The 16,592-nt window shown below is 42.1% G+C and overlaps 1 protein-coding gene across 31 annotated transcripts in view; it reads right to left on the bottom strand.

Annotated features, from left to right (window-relative positions):
- LOC123756928 (ankyrin-2) overlaps positions 1-16,592 on the bottom strand; it is a 982,618-nt gene that overhangs the window by 93,094 nt on the left and 872,932 nt on the right. For all 31 annotated transcript variants that reach the window (XM_069329388.1, XM_069329393.1, XM_069329412.1 and 28 more), the window contains one exon: positions 1,924-2,043. In XM_069329388.1, coding sequence (XP_069185489.1) covers positions 1,924-2,043 — 120 coding nt within the window. The remainder of the gene's footprint in view (positions 1-1,923; positions 2,044-16,592) is intronic.

Raw genomic sequence — 16,592 nt, 5'->3', positions numbered from 1 at the left:
GTATTGCATATTAGCTCGATAGCTCCAGGGAGCCGAAGGGGCTCCCCAAAGAAAAAGGGGCAAAGGAAGGATGTGAGAATGTTGAAACCTTCCAACTGAGTTGAGACATAGGACACAATATTATAAAGGCATAAGGCAGAGTTAAGAAATAAGCCAGGCCATGAGCACTGCTCAACAGGCACCACTGAACACTGACAGAGCTTCAAGCACATTCACCTCCTCAAGAGGAAGGCTGAACTAATAATGGAAAGGTGGAGATTTTGGATTTCTGGAGACATCAAATTCAAAATGAGAAGTAGAATAGAGTGCACCCACAACATGCAGGTGGGTCCCCTCCTGTTTAGAAACAAAAAGGAAGAGCGGTCAGCTTCAAAACAAAATCTACAGAGCCTGACAGTCAGTAATGTCCTGGGTGGTTTATATGGGCTATGGCTAATGTAATGTCCTGGGTGGTTTATATGGGCTATGGCTAATGTAATGTCCTGGGTGGTTTATATGGGCTATGGCTAATGTAATGTCCTGGATGGTTCATATGGGCTATGGCTAGTGGAGGGACCATGGGTCTTGACTTGGGAAGACCAATATAAATCTATACTACACTCCACATATAATACATTTACATACTGTGTCATGCTTACATGAGATCAAAATATTTTAATAAATTTTACCTTGTATGACTTCATACACACAGTATTTTCTAATATAAGAAAATTATTGATTACGATTTCTCTTTCACCAATTTCACTCAGGATTAAACAAAACTAAAATTTAATTATTTCTACAAAATCTTTGTGCAACCTTCTCTCTCAAAAAAAAATATTTTCCATGGGACACACAGAGAATCTTCATCTATTTTTTTAGGAGAAAAACAAAACTAAAATATAATGGCACACCACAATAAGGGTATAATTACTGTACTACTATTTACATAAAAAATCAGCATTTCATACCATAACTAAAAAGCCAAGAAAGAAGATACTAAACAAAGAGTATACTGATGAGCAAAATTAGAATTTATAAATTATTCTACCACAAACATGTCATTGCAACTAAATAACAAATATTTGAATTAGTAAATCATGTAGCAGTCACTGATGCCTCAGGGGGCATTAAAGGACACAATTTGACAAGTATGTAATTAACAAAATTTAAAACTAATAATAAAAAGGCAATTTGACAATTTTGTATACTGTACTGTAAAATATAATTCTCAAATGCAACCTAAGGCACATTTTTTCAGTGAAGTAAATTAGGAAAGTTCAAGCATTACACTAGAGTGGGAGGGAGTGAAGGGGAGGGGGGGCTGCCATTAATGTTCAAATTCTATCAAATTTACTCCATAGAGCCTTTCATTAAATGGCATCATCATCAAATATATAATGACATCTTCAGAACAAATTTACTGTGCCTTTTGATTTAATATTATAGGTTGCAGATGGGTTGCCCTCGGCATCCAAGCAAGCCCTACCACTTGGGAAGTCAAGGGAGGTTCTTTCCTTCTTACTTGTGTATTTTCTTATCATACTTTTGCAGTGCAGAACTAATAGATGGAGAAGCATATCTAATTTATTTCAACATTCCCATTTCTATTAATATTGCTTTCACAACATTACTTTACATTTCTTTACTTCTAAATTATACAATTTAATGTTTCTTTTCTGCCCTTATCAATACTGATTGATACAGTATTTAATATAATTACAAGCTATATCCTAGCAATAATTTCTTGAATCTCAGTACAAGGCAATGGTGACACTTAAGACATGTCTTTAACAGTTCAAGGCAGCAAAAGAATATCCTGGCAAGATTCTATATCAGCTCAACTTCTCACAGTGCACAATCAAATACTACTAACTCCTCTTTCTCCATCCTATGAATACACAATATCACATTTAACACACAACCTGGTTCATATCTACATACCTTGCCCCATCTGCTTAAGAGATTCATCAGCGGTTGTGGTTGTGCCTGGGAAACTCACTTCAGCGGTGCCCCGTGTAGAGGACATCTGACTGGACTCGACAGACGTCTGAGTGAACCCATCTGTTGACATATTTGAAGGTTGCACTGTGAGAAATATGCATGATATAAGCTGAAATAATAAATAAATAATCAAAATCTGCATGCATGGATTAAAAAATGTAAACTAAAGATGCAACTGTAAATACAAATTAATTGAAGAAGTGGGTTATGTCCAATACGAGAATAATAATTAGTAATCCTATCCTCCGTTTACAGTTCTCATAGTGCACGGGAAGACGGGACACCATCTCATCCTGTAACAACACTTAGGTAATTACATATTGGTATTGAAGGATATAATTCTGCTCAAGGTCCCAGATATTGTCATTTTAACAAAGACGAAACTTGAAGAAAATATTTTAAATGAGGTAGTATTCCCAAGGGGCTACTCAGTTTGGAGACGTGCCAGAACAACTAGGAAGGGGGAAGGAGTGGCTGTGCTGGTGAAAGAACAACTGAAGGTAAGAGAGTTAATAATTGAAACCCTTGAGATATTGACATAATGGCATTGCAGGTCTGGAATCATGATGATAAGCTGATAAATTTAAATGCCTACAGCCCACCAGCAAGCAACACATGGACCAAGGAAGAACTGGATGACAAACGAGAGGACCTCATAATGGCCATGAGAGAGATTATGGCAAGCACAGACGAAGATAAATCTTGATTGTTTATACTGGGGGATTTCAACTTTAAGGCAATAGACTGGGAGGCCTACAAGGCAAAAACAGAGGACATTTGGACAGGCAGATTTGTAAACCTCATTTTGGAGACATTCATGAATGAACACATCAAGCAGGCCACAAGAATAAGGGAAGGGGGATGTTCCGTTAGTACTGGATCTAATATTCACCAGGAATGAAGAAGAGCTATTTGACATCCATTACCTTCCTCCCTTGGGAAAGCATGATCATGTCATATTGGACATTAAATACGCTTTGCGATATAATCTAGTAGAGAATGGGGACAATGAAACAGTTGTTAAACTCAATTTCAAGAGAGGACACTATGGGAAGCTTACAAAAAATTTTCAGGGGTATAATTGGACAGACTTGTTGCTAGGCAAGGAAATAAATGAAATGTATGCCAAATTTGGCAAAATAAACTATGAAGGCAAGTTTACATTCATACCAAAACAGAGATGCATACCTAAGAAACAGGGATGGTTCAACAGAAATTGCAAGAGGGCCAGAGATCAAAAGACACAAGCATGGAATCATTATAGGAAAAGGCCAAACCCCCAAACATACCAGCGATAAAGATGCAAGAAACAACTACACGGCAGTAAGGAGAAGCACAGAGAGGAACTTTGAGAACAGTATAGCAGACAAATGTAAATCAGATCCAGGCCTTTTCTATAAATTCATTAAAAGCAAGCTGCAGGTAAAGGATAATATTCAGAGGTTGAAAATGGGAGACAGATACAGTACACAGAAAATGAAAAGGAAATATGTGAAACATTAAACGAAGAGTTCCAAAGTGTGTTTGTACAAAATGAGATCTTCAGGGAACCAGACACATTAAGAATTCCAAACAACATAGAGCACATAGAGGTGTCTAGAGACAAAGTAAAAAAATGCTCGTGGAGCTAAGTAAGAACAAAGCAGTTGGCCCAGATTAAGTTTCACCATGGGTTCTGAGAGAATGTGCACCTGAGCTCATCATTCCACTTCAGCTGATTTTTCAGACATCCCTGTGTACAGGAGTTGTAGCTGATGTGTGGAAAAAGGCTAACAGTTCCAATCTACAAAAGTGGCAGCAGAGAAGACCTTCCCCTCAATTATAGACGTGTATCATTGACAAGAGTAATAGTCAAAGTATTGGAAAAAGTAACTAAAACTAAATGGGTAGAACACCTGCAGAGAAATGATATAATATCAGGCAGACAGTATGGTTTTCGATCTGGAAGATCCTGTGTATCGAATTTACTGTTTCTTTGATCGAGCTACAGAGATTTTACAGGAAATAGATGGTTGGGTTGACTGCATCTATCTGGACCTAAAAAAGGCCTTCGACAGAGTTCCACATGAGAGGTTGTTCTGGAAACTGGAACATATTGGAGGGGTGACAGGTAAGCCAACATGGATGAAAAATTTTCTAACTGATAGAAAAATTGAGGGCAGTAATCAGAGGTACTGTATCGGACTAAAGAAATGTCACAAGTGATGTTTTTGGTTTTAAAATTGTCTCTGAATAATTTTGGTCTTTAACTGGTCTGTCAAATTTTTGGTCATAAAATGATCTGTCAATTTTCAGCCTTTTACTGGGTTTTGAAGAATTTTGGTCTTTTACTGATGAAACAGCTGTAAATGGATAGAAAATAAAGTCATGACTAAGACGTCTAATTTTCCTTATTAACAAAACTTCTATGACAATATTCTCTGAAAATGGTCTTTTAAAATATTTTCCATCTTAAACTCTTTAAGAAACTTCTATGATTATATGAACTCTGATATTTTTTTATAAAACTGAACTCTGAAAAATTTTGAATTTCTCCCCTAAGAATCCTTTCAGAATGAATGAGTGATTTTTACCTCGAATTTCCCCCTTAACACTTTCGCGCTCTCCGCAAAGGTCACTCAGCCAACCGAATGTGCGCGCTGCGTTTTTATCGCTTAAGCGTAAAAACAAAAATGTGTATACTCTTTTTACTCTTCTGACCTTAGTTCTCATGCTACGTATTTCATTTTGGTACCAACGTGTTCGCAATAAAATTCTCTAGAAGAACACCAGTAAAAAAAGTCACGAAACGTATAGGGATACCAGCACCAAATAAATAACTACGAAGATGACTCGCCGTGAGCGCCCATCAGCAACAAAATGTTTTTACTCTTGGGATTGTAATCACCTCCACACTTGTTCTACAGCGTTAATTTTGGTATCAATGGACTCGCAATGAAATTCCCAACACGGTGATATGAATATAAGCGTAGAATAATGATTGCGGCCCGCCCGCAAGAGTGTGGGAAGTGGTGAAATTGTTACCCGGTATCGGTGACGGGACGACGCACGGCGCTTTGAAAGTTTATACTTATTTCACTCTCATGACATTAATTTTCTATGTACGTCATTCATTTTTGTGTCAATGTGTTCGCAATAGAATGTTCTATGTGCCCATAGGTAAAAAATATCAACAAAGCGTAAGTTAGAATAGCGCCAAATATAAAACAACGCTGGAACATATCAGTGAGCGTCAAACACACATGAAATGTTTTTACTTTTGTTATGTTTGTCAAGTTTATACTTGTTGCACACAGTTATTTTTGGTTGTATATTGATTGGAATAAAATTTCCTAAACAGACATATGCATATAATACATGATATGGGGGAAGCATTACCAGTATAAACGGCTAAAGTCACCCACCTGCAACCCGTTTGGGACAAAATACCATTTGATCGAAGTTATCCACACCTTTCATGAACTTATTGTACCATGCAGCCTAGTGGTGAGAAAGAGAGCCTCATAGCGCGCAGTTTAAAACAAACCCAAAGTAAATCGGATAAAAATTGAATTTTATTCAAATATTTTAAAAGTTGACATAACTTTATGTCCACTATGCGTTTACGTTAGACGAAACCGGACGCGCCGGCGCGTTCAGATAGCGCGAAAGTGTTAAGAATCCTTTAAGAACTTAGCTGAAACTGGGGACCGTGAATTTCCTCCATGTGAACTCTTAACCCTTAAACTGCGCAACGCGCCTGCAGGCTCACGTCTGGTTTGCGCAACGCGCCTCCGGGTATTTGTATTTTTCACGTTCCATTCAAAACTCCCGCGGCTACATGGGGTTCACATCAGCTTCCTCAGGGCTCTTGTAAACAGACGCCATCTTTAAAAAAAATCGTGGTCCACATTCCCGGGTGTGGGAGCCTCAGTAGTGTGTGAGCAACCAAGGCTGGCGCTCGCAGCATGAGCGCACAGCACTGCTGTTCAGCATGTGACCACAGCATTGCCTAATAATGTCAAAATATATATATAACTTGTATTATTTAGCTATGATAGTGTTATATTAGAGCCTGAGTGTGATAATGACTGGGTACAATGTTGAAATCTCAGTGATTCTATGCTGTTCACGATGTTCACAGCGCTAGCCACAGCACCACAGCATTATTTCGTTCATCTAGGAATCTTCAAATGATTTCTTAGGTTCCTTTTCAAAATAAACGTGTGGTCAATTATTCATTTACAGGAATTAGTGACCAGGATTGTGATAATAGCAGGATTGTGGTTATAATTAGCGTTGTGCGTAGTATTGTGGAAGGAGGAATTTTGATGAGGGAGGGAGGGAGGGCGAGAATTGAGGTAACCTCATCGTGTGTGTGTGGCTGCCACTCTTGCTTTGCTCACCATACTAGCTTAGTTGTTCACTATGGGCAACACATATGTACATGGGTATATATAGTGTGTGTATATAGTGTAAGAACAGCAACAGGAGAATGTTGAGAGGAGCTATTTTGGTGAGGGAGGTGACGTAATCGTAGCGTCGTCTGCTGTGTGATTTTTCATGCAGTGTATGGTGGCCACTGTACTGTTTGGACACAATACCGGCTTACTTGCATAGTTCTGGTAAATAAAACATGTAGATAGGTATATAGACCATGTGTAATAAGAACTATAACAATATGGTGGGAGGAGCAATGTTGGCGAGTAAGATGTTGGAGTGAGGGAGACTGACTGGGTGTGGCTGCTCTCACTCGAGGTGTTCTGAATGTGTTCATGGCCAAATGCTGCTATTGGCCCATACGAGGCAGCTGCTATTGGCCCATACGAGGCAGCTGCTATTGGCCCATACGAGGCAGCTGCTATTGGCCCAAATGAGGCAGCTGATATTGGCCCATACGAGGCAGCTGCTATTGGCCCATACGAGGCAGCTGCTATTGGCCCATACGAGGCAGCTGCTATTGGCCCATATGAGGTAGTTGCTATTGGCCCATATGAGGCAGCTGCTATTGGCCCATACGAGGCAGCTGCTATTGGCCCATACGAGGCAGCTGCTATTGGCCCATACAAGGCAGCTGCTATTGGCCCATACGGGGCAGCTGCTATTGGCCCATACGAGGCAGCTGATATTGGCCCATACGAGGCAGCTGCCATTGGCCCATACGAGGCAGCTGCTATTGGCCCATACGAGGCAGCTGCTATTGGCCCATACGAGGCAGCTGCTATTGGCCCATACGAGGCAGCTGCTATTGGCCCATACGAGGCAGCTGCTATTGGCCCATACGAGGCAGCTGCTATTGGCCCATATGAGGTAGTTGCTATTGGCCCATACGAGGCAGCTGCTATTGGCCCAAATGAGGCAGCTGCTATTGGCCCATACGAGGCAGCTGCTATTGGCCCATACGAGGCAGCTGCTATTGGCCCAAATGAGGCAGCTGCTATTGGCCCATACGAGGCAGCTGCTATTGGCCCATACGGGGCAGCTGCTATTGGCCCATACGGGGCAGCTGCTATTGGCCCATACGAGGCAGCTGATATTGGCCCATACGAAGCAGCTGCTACGCTGTGTTCTGAATGTGTTGATGGTGAATGTATATAATGTGTGACAGTGTATAGTGTGTAAATAGATTGTATATATACACAAATTAGCATGATACATAGTAAATATGTGCTGCATATGTGTACACAAGTTTCATGCACGTAACACAGTGTCTACGGACAGTACGGATGTTGTACTGCGATATTATAGTGTACGTGTTCATTATACATTGGATTGGCACATAAAAACAATGAAAATGTATTTGGAAAGGTGCGCAAAAAATGAACGAAAATATATTCGCGGCAACTCGCGCGCCCCGCCCCGAGCGCCCCACCGCCCCCGAGAGCTTATGGCACAGGCGCACGGGGAATGATGACGTCACGCCCCAACTTCCGGACCCCATAGCAGCCAAAGTAAGTACAATTTCGACTTTTTTTTTACATACCCATACTGAGGGAAGGGTTTTTGACACTTTAAAAAGAAAAAAGAATTTTTTCCAGAGAATTTATTTCCTGCGCACTGCGGGGGTGTCACATTTGGAGGCAACGCAGTTAAGGGGTTAACAAACTTCTATAAACACATTATCCGAAAATGGTCTTTGAAAAATTTCAGTCTTTAACTCTGAAAAATTTACCTGGAAACCCTGGCAGCGTAGCAGTAAGTGGCCCCAAAAAATCTCCCTTACTACTGTGCCGCCATCCCTACTACTTTGTTAAAGAACATCCCTACTGTGTTAAAGAACACAATAAAATCATAACTGCAAGAATAATGATAAGTTGGATAAAAAAACTTTAAGTACAAAGTTTATTTTAAGTATGCAAAGCCAATAATGACACTTTTAAAGACAACTGAAATCTCTGAAAATTATCTGACAATCTGACAACTGAAAATTATTAGAATGAACTGTTTCAAATCTACACAACAAAGCAACTCCTTATGAGAGCAGGAGGCACAATAGAATGTATAGAATAGCCCCACTGAAAAGTAAGGATCCCAAGGCTTTCAACACTTTCGCTTCCACTTTCGTCCTTCATCTAATTATGAAAGGAATTACTAACAAATCTCTAATTGTGTTCAAGAGGGAATTAGACAAACAACTCTAAAGGGTATCTAACCAACCAGGCTGGGGTGCCCATGTCAGAGTGCAAGTTGAGGGGAACCAAGTATGACTGATCGTATCATATACAGTATCAGGACGCCTGGTGAGATATAGGACTGCGCGGGGGACCAACTCTCAGTACTGTGAGAACATAAACATGGACAGATAACCACAAACAGTACTTGAGAAATATTAAACTATGCAGCATATATAATTTTTAAAGAGAATTTGCATGCAAAAATAAGAATACAGTAGTTAGATAATAAAGATGAATAAGCATTTCTTTTAAACTTAAAATTACTCACTGAATACAATTAGTCATACTGTACTGTACAGTCATTAAATCAAAATTTTTATTATTATTTTTAATGAAACAAATGATTTTGAAAATTTAATTTAAACTGAAAAAAGTTCGTGCCTTACTTTCTTATACAAAGAAGTCCCCCTCGTTAAACAAAGAAGCAAAGCAATTTTTAATATTTCTTTTCAATCTCTACCATTATTAACACATATTTTACATAATCTGCCAAACAGATATCAAATTGTAGTAACTGCACATCAAACACAAGTGTAAAAAGCACTACAGCAGAAGGCAAGCAAGTCCATTATGGGATTAAGGCCACTTCCTCGACCTGTAATTCTATTACACAGAAGATATATGGTTTCCTAAGGCCAGTCTCATCCTTTTGCCCCACATAACCTCACAAAGGGTTCCAAGCACTTATTTCTTAGGTGTTCCAAGTCATAAATGTAGCATAAGGAAACATTTAGCTGTTAAAAATTAAGCCTACATAATCGGTTTTGTAAGACTCCTTTACATAACAGATCTAACACCAGTATATAAGGAAAACATTTGTATCCAGGATACATCAAGCACATTCAATGATTCTTTATCAAATGCACATAGATTAAAATTACTTCACAATAAAGATTAAAGAACGAACTAGGAACGAAAACATGCTGGATCTGATATTCATGAACAATGATGAGCTAATCAAAGACATTACTGTCTCATACACTACATACTCGGACCACAAGCTCATTGAAGCGCAAACTAACATTAATAACGGTAGTAGGCCCAAGAGAAACAACAAGCAAGAAGGGTTATTCAATAAATTCAATTTTAACAATAAAAGGATAGACTGGGAGAAAGTAAACAGGGAACTTACAAACATTCAATGGGAAAATGTTGTAAGTAATAAAAATCCTACACAAGGAATAGAAAAACTGACTTCTGAAGCATATGAAGTCTGTCTGAAACATGTTCCTTTGAGGAAAGCCAGAAAGAGGTTCAATCTAGAAAGAGAATGCAGATGATACTACAAAAGAAGGAAAAAATTAATGGAAATACTTAAGCAGACACGACTTTCCATACAAAGACGGAATAATTGAAACAGGGAGATTGAAGAAATTGAACAGAGACTGAAGCATTCATATCAGATTGAAGAAAGGCAACTAGAACAGAAAGCAATTCAAGAAATAAAGAAAAACCCAAAATATTTCTTCATACATGCTAAATCAAAAGCAAGAACCACTGCCAGGATTGGACCTATTCATACTAGTGAAGGTTCATACACTGAAGATGACAAAGATATTAGTGAAATCCTAAAAAAGCAGTATGAGGACATGTTTAGCACTCCGATACACAGCATGTAAGTGGAAGATCCGGGCAACTTCTTTTATGCGTGATATCCAAACCTCTGTAAGTATAACTGATATCAACACGAGTGTGGGAGATTTTGAAAGAGAAATTGACAATATGCCCATGCACTCAGCCCCGGGTCCAGACTCATGGAATTCAATATCTATAAAGAAATGCAAAGTGCCAGTAGCACAGGCACTCAGTATAGTGTGGAGGAAGAACTTGGACACGGGGGAGATACCAGATGCGCTTAAAGCAGCAGACATAGCCCTTCTACACAAGGGAGGGAGCAAAGCATTGGCAAAGAATTATAGACCAGTTGCACTAACATCCCACATAATAAAAAGATAATAAAAGGACGTCCCATATGTAATCGAGTTCAAGCGCAGTTAAAAGCTCTGTACCGCAGGGTACAGTCCATGCACCACTGCTTTTCCTTATTCTCATATCAGATATAGACTCAAATACAAGGCACAGCTTCATATCATCCTTTGCAGACGACACAAAAATCAGCATGAAAATTACCTCGGCTGAAGACATTGAACAACTACAAGCAGATATAAATAAAGTTTTCGACTGGGCAGAAGAAACATTATGTTTAACAGCGATAAATTCCAGGTACTCTGGTACGGTAAAAGTGAGAACCTTAAACATAATACAGGGTACAAAACACAATCAAATTTGCCCATAGTAGGAAAGCAACATATAAAGGATTTGGGAATAATGATATCTGATGACCAAATGTTCAAGGAGCATAACCAAGCAAATATTGCATCAGCCAGAAAAATGATAGGATGGATTATAAGAACTTTCAAATCCAGGCATCCCATCACAATGGTTGTACTCTTCAAATCACTTGTGCTGTCCTGTCTTGAGTACTGCTCAGTACTCACTTCCCCCTTCGTAACAGGAGAGATTGCTGAAATAGAAGGAGTACAGAGAACATATACGGCATACATAGACACGATAAAGCACGTAAATTGTTTGGATCGTCTCAAAGCTCTCCAAATGTACTCGCTAGAAAGACGACGAGATAGATATAAAATAATATACACATGGAAAATAGTGGAGGGCCAGGTCTGAAATCTACACAGTAAAATAACAACATACTGGAGTGAACGATATGGAAGAAAATGCAGAATAGAACCAGTGAAGAGCAGGGGTGCCATAGGGATAATCAGAGAACACTATATAAACATCAGAGGTTCATGGTTGTTCAACATCCTCCCAGTAAAAGCATAAGAAATATTGCCAGAACAACTGTGGACATCTTCAAGAGGAAACTAGATAGTTTTCTCCTAGGAGTGCTGGGCTGTGGTGGGTATGTAGGCCTGTGGGCCACTCCAGGCAACAGCCAAGCTCAAAAGTCAAGCCTGGCCTTGGACTGAGCTTGGGGAGTAGAACTCCCAGAACCCCATCAAGCAGGTATCAAGCAGGTAACTCAGTATGAAGAGCATCAAGATGATGAAGGGTCGAGGGAGAGGATGAAGAATGTGGGGTAGTCATAATCGATAACAAGAAAGGACTGAAAATGGAGGAGTGTGTCTCCATCAGCTTTCCAGGACATATGGGACAAGTCTATGTAAGGTAATGACCTCAGAGCATTCAAATCAGACATGAGCAGCATGGTGTGACCAAGTCAAATGGGTGTCAAAGATCAACACCAAGAGTTTGGCAGTATCACTATACAGAAGAAAACTACCAATGACAGTGGGGGGGGGGGAGGGGAAGTGGAGGGGATGAGGGATGATGTGTGTCTGAGTAAAAGCTAAAGCACATATCTTATAGAGAACTTGAAGCCATGATTGATGGCCCAAAACTGCACATTATCATTCATGAGCTGGAGCTGGTGTTCGATAGAAGAGTAGTCATTACCACAACAGAAGAGAGTGAGATCATCAACAAAGGTCTGAGAAAATGCAATGGGGGAGGTGACGAAGGGAGGTCATTTAGAGCAATCAAAAAACAATTAGTACATACAACACTATCCAGGGAACACCTTCACAGTGCTGAAAAGAGTTAGAAAAGCAGCACAAATTCTCACCTGTAACGAATGTGTAATGAATGTAACGAATGTAATGAAAGGAAGCTTTGAAGGGAAAGTGGGAGAATACCGGAAAAGACAAAGGAATGCAATTGAGCTAAAATATTGTACGTCCAGGTGAGGTCAAACACCTTCTCCAGGTCAAAAAAGAACTGCAACAATGAATAAATTTGTAGCATAAGCAGAATGAACATACTCCTCTACTCTAAACCCTTATTGAGGAGGGAATGCAACACAATGATTGATCGATTGGTGGTTAAAATTTCTCAAAATCAATTTTTGCTACTCTTAGTCAATCTTTACTTATTCCAATTTATCTACAATTCTTCTCTCAATCTTCATTGCCCTTTCAATCATATCAATTTTAATTTCCTCTTTTAAACAATCAATCTTCACTTCTACTCTCAATTTATCATTATTTCTCTTCACAATCAACAAACAGTGATTTCTTGTATATTTAACCTCAACTCCAACTGGCCAGCAGTAATTAAGTGCATGGCTCAAACTGCCAAATATTTTGCTACCCCCCCCCCCTCCACAATATATAAATGTCCCACCAGTTCCATGGGAACATCATTTGCCATATTTGAGAAACGGTAAAAAAAACCACCACCACCACCTGCCCAAACACCATGGAAAGCAAGACTGAGGAGTGAGTGTGGGTGGTGATAAGCACGATGTTGCACTAATGACACTGTTATACTTTTTAGTTACCAATTGGACCAGATTTGATGCTCTAATATCTGAATCTGCTAAAAATAAATAGTGACAGTGATTTGGTTGCTAATGTTGAGAAGGATGATCATGTTAATGGTGAGAATATATTTGTGTTCATGGTGCAAGGTTCGTTGGTGGTCGTTACAGACAAGACGGTTTTCATGTTGTCAATTTAAGCAAATTTGGTTCCATAAGGTATTAAATGTGATAAAAAACCAGCATTGAATGTAATGAAACGCCATTTTCTGGATGAGACCTGGAGGCTCCCCGGAGCTATCCGCGCTGATATGCTAATGTCAGACTTTGACATCAGTTGTAGGTATGGATTTCTGTGGGGCTACCGGGCACCATGAGCCAGAACCTGGCCCACCTCAGAGAGGCATGAGGAGTAATGGCCTATAGAAACTCCCGTGTGGTTGGAAGCATTCTATATCTGCCATCAACGGGGTCAGATACCCAGAAAGGTAAGCGTCCCAAAACAAACCCCTATTCTGGTGAAAATTGTTACAAAAGCCGAACAAGTGGATAGAACTCCCCAAACAGAAACGAGTAAACGAGCATGACGTCACACGTCGCCACGCCGCTGTCTGTGTAGCTCCCCCCCTCCCAGAGAGGGGGAAGGGGAAGGCCCAGACCCCTGCGCCAGCAATCCGCATCCTAGTTCTGAAGCTGGATATTACAGGGCGAAAAACTGCCGACTGGGGGGGGAAGAAGGGTGCCGGGGAGCCTCCAAGGTCTCAACCAGAAAATGGCGTTTCATTACATTCATCGCTGGTTTTCTTGGGGAGCCCCATCGGCTCCCTGGAGCTACTTATCAAAAGATGAAAACCAGAGGGACTTATCCAGGAGGCAGTCGCTCCTCACTCAACTTTAAGTTGAGACAACTGGTGGCAACCACCGACCCAAAGTGACACAGGCCCGACTAGACCCAGGAACGTTCGCAAAGTAACGTGCAGCCAGGACCCTGTTTGACCTCTTAAAAATCCTACACCCAATGTCAACCCAGGACATATTAACAAAAACAGCAGCAAGAGCAGCAAACTTATGAACGTTGTGGGCACGGGGATAGACCGCAGGCTAGCTAAACCGAATAACCTCCAGACGACCTAGGAGACACAAACCCTGGAACAGGGAAGAAGGGAAACCGGATCAACCTAAAGCGCATCCCCGGCTACAGAGCCCGTGGCGCGCAATAACGGCGAAGAGCCGCAACCGGACACAACACATGATGCAACACATGAACCAAGCATCAACAACCCAAGGACCCCAACAGAAAGCAGCAGTCTTATTCTTCGCCAGTAAAGGAGGCGGCTGCAAACGAACAAACCTACTGCCAGGACCAAACAAGCAGAAACCCCTGCGCCGGAGGAGAGCATGAAGTTCCCCAACTCGAGCCCCAGAGGCCAATGCCAACTAGAAAAGAGCCTTAGAGAAACAGTCCTGAACTGAAGGGGCCACTACAAATCAGACACCAAATCCAATTCATACACAGAGGGGGGAAAAGAAAACCCCACTCCTTGTAACAGTAACCTCTGCTCAAAGGGCAGAAAAACCCAGGCGAGGTCCAACGGGGCCCAAGGGCTCCCAAATCAGCCCCGGGATCCTCTGCATCTGGACCCGGGGCCGAGACATCTCCCAAAGCCCCGGCCTCAAAAGAAAAGGCCAGCGCATCCGTGAAAGCCGGACGGAAGGGGGCCCACTAGTCAGACCCAGAGGCTTCGGCAGGGAGAGCAGACTCGAATGCCTCCGTCACCACATCGGAAAAGGCATCCATTGAGTGCCCGAGTCTCAAGACCATCTAAACCCCGCTCCGACTCGGAGCCAGAAGCAGGGGAAAGGGGGGACCAGACCGAACCACAGAAGGGGAAGGACGAGGGGGTGCAGACAAAACCAAGGCTGAAGCAACCATTACCCCCAAGTTCGGGTCCCTATAAGCAAAACACGGCAGCCTTGGGGCATCTGGCATAGCAACCAACCTAGCGCGTTGCAACAACCTAAACCTAACATGCAACGCTTGCGCTGCCTGTACCCGAAGAATGTCATCATTAGACTGGGCAAACCGAGTCACCAGCAAGCAACAAAACTCGCAGGACTCCAGGTCGACAGTGTCACTGACCCAACAGGCAGCGTGACAGAGGCAAAAACAATGAGAGTCACCCTGAGACAAGGGGACAGAGCAACCCTCGAACTCGCACAAAGCGAGGGGGGGACTCTGGGGTCACATCCATCGGATCCGCGTGCCCCCTGGGGGTTTCCCCAGTCCTGAGACGGAACTCACGCTCGGGGAAGCCCAGGCAGGGTACTGCTAACCAGTGTCCAAATCTACCAAATGACATTCTAATATCTGAACCCCTGGGACGTGTACACTCACGGGGACCTAGCAGGGGGTATCACCTGAAGAGAAAACAGTACTTGGTACTCGTACACAGGGGACAATAACCAAAGCAGGCCCCTCCAGCAGGCAGGTGGAGCCAAGCCCTGAACATAAACTTAATCCCATCTTATCTGGACTCCAGTCAAAACTTGTGATGGGCTGACTGGTGAGGGTAAAGTTCGGTAGGAGTTTCACCTCTCCAACAACCCCTAACTCTGAATCATCATCAAGTTTCTTGCATTTTGATGCAGGATAGGAATATTTCCATAGCATAACAATTCAATTCAATGCGCTTTGGCCTGCTCTGGGGAATGACGCCCGCCACTGCCCCCCAAATGAGAAGGCAGGAGGCAAACCGGGAGTCCCCTAATATTTGACAATACTTGTCAAATATTCTCTATAAATATGCTCTCTATACTTGTGGGCCACATGGATGGAATTTGTTGTTATGGGCCCTCCTTAACCGCTTCTCATGTCCTCGTACTCTGTCCTCGTATTGGTTACGCTGAATAGGTTAGGTAAGGATTGGTTTGTCTGTTGGGTTTGTCATAGTTTGTCACTCTCAAGGTTAGGTTAGGGTAGGTCGGTGCCTCTGCAGATTTCAGTCCAGGGTTAGGCTAATTGCCTCGTTTTAATGCTATCATAGGGCGGTAGATGGTGCTAAGCTGCGCCAGCCAGGATGGGTGCTTCCCTGTAGTTGTCCTTGAGCCACTCATATACCCCTGTTATTTTGTTCTTGAGGGGGCCTGCAAGTCCTGGGAAGAAAAGGGTCGGCAAGATCCATCTTTTCTCGTCCGTTTGTGGTACTGTCGGTAGGAGTATCTCCGCCCTTGTTTTAATGCCGAGTTTCCTTTCGTGCCGACTGCATTATCTCCTCCAGATAGCCGCAATCCCTAAACATCTACCCTAAGTCCTCCAGCTGGAGCTGCAAAGTCTCTTCCTTGATATTGATTCTCATTAGTCAGAGACCTGGAGAATAGGGTAAGGATTTTTTAAGGCTAGAGGGAAGGACTCAAAAGCCTCGGCAGGAGGAACCAGCTCAAATGCCACCATCCCTGCCTTGAATGGGGCAACCCCCAGAGCTGCCCAAGTCTCATCCCCAGCCCCGACCCGAAACCCTCAGGCACTTGGGAGCTGGAAGCAGAGGGAGAACAGTGAACCACACCAACAAGGGGAGGTCAAAAAGGCACAGATGAAACCAAGGTCAAAGTGACCA

The sequence above is a fragment of the Procambarus clarkii genome, chromosome 22, assembly GCF_040958095.1.
Source record: "Procambarus clarkii isolate CNS0578487 chromosome 22, FALCON_Pclarkii_2.0, whole genome shotgun sequence".
Classification (NCBI taxonomy): domain Eukaryota; kingdom Metazoa; phylum Arthropoda; class Malacostraca; order Decapoda; family Cambaridae; genus Procambarus; species Procambarus clarkii.
Note: the sequence above shows the minus strand (reverse complement) of the source record. Positions and strands in the feature narration are given on the sequence as shown.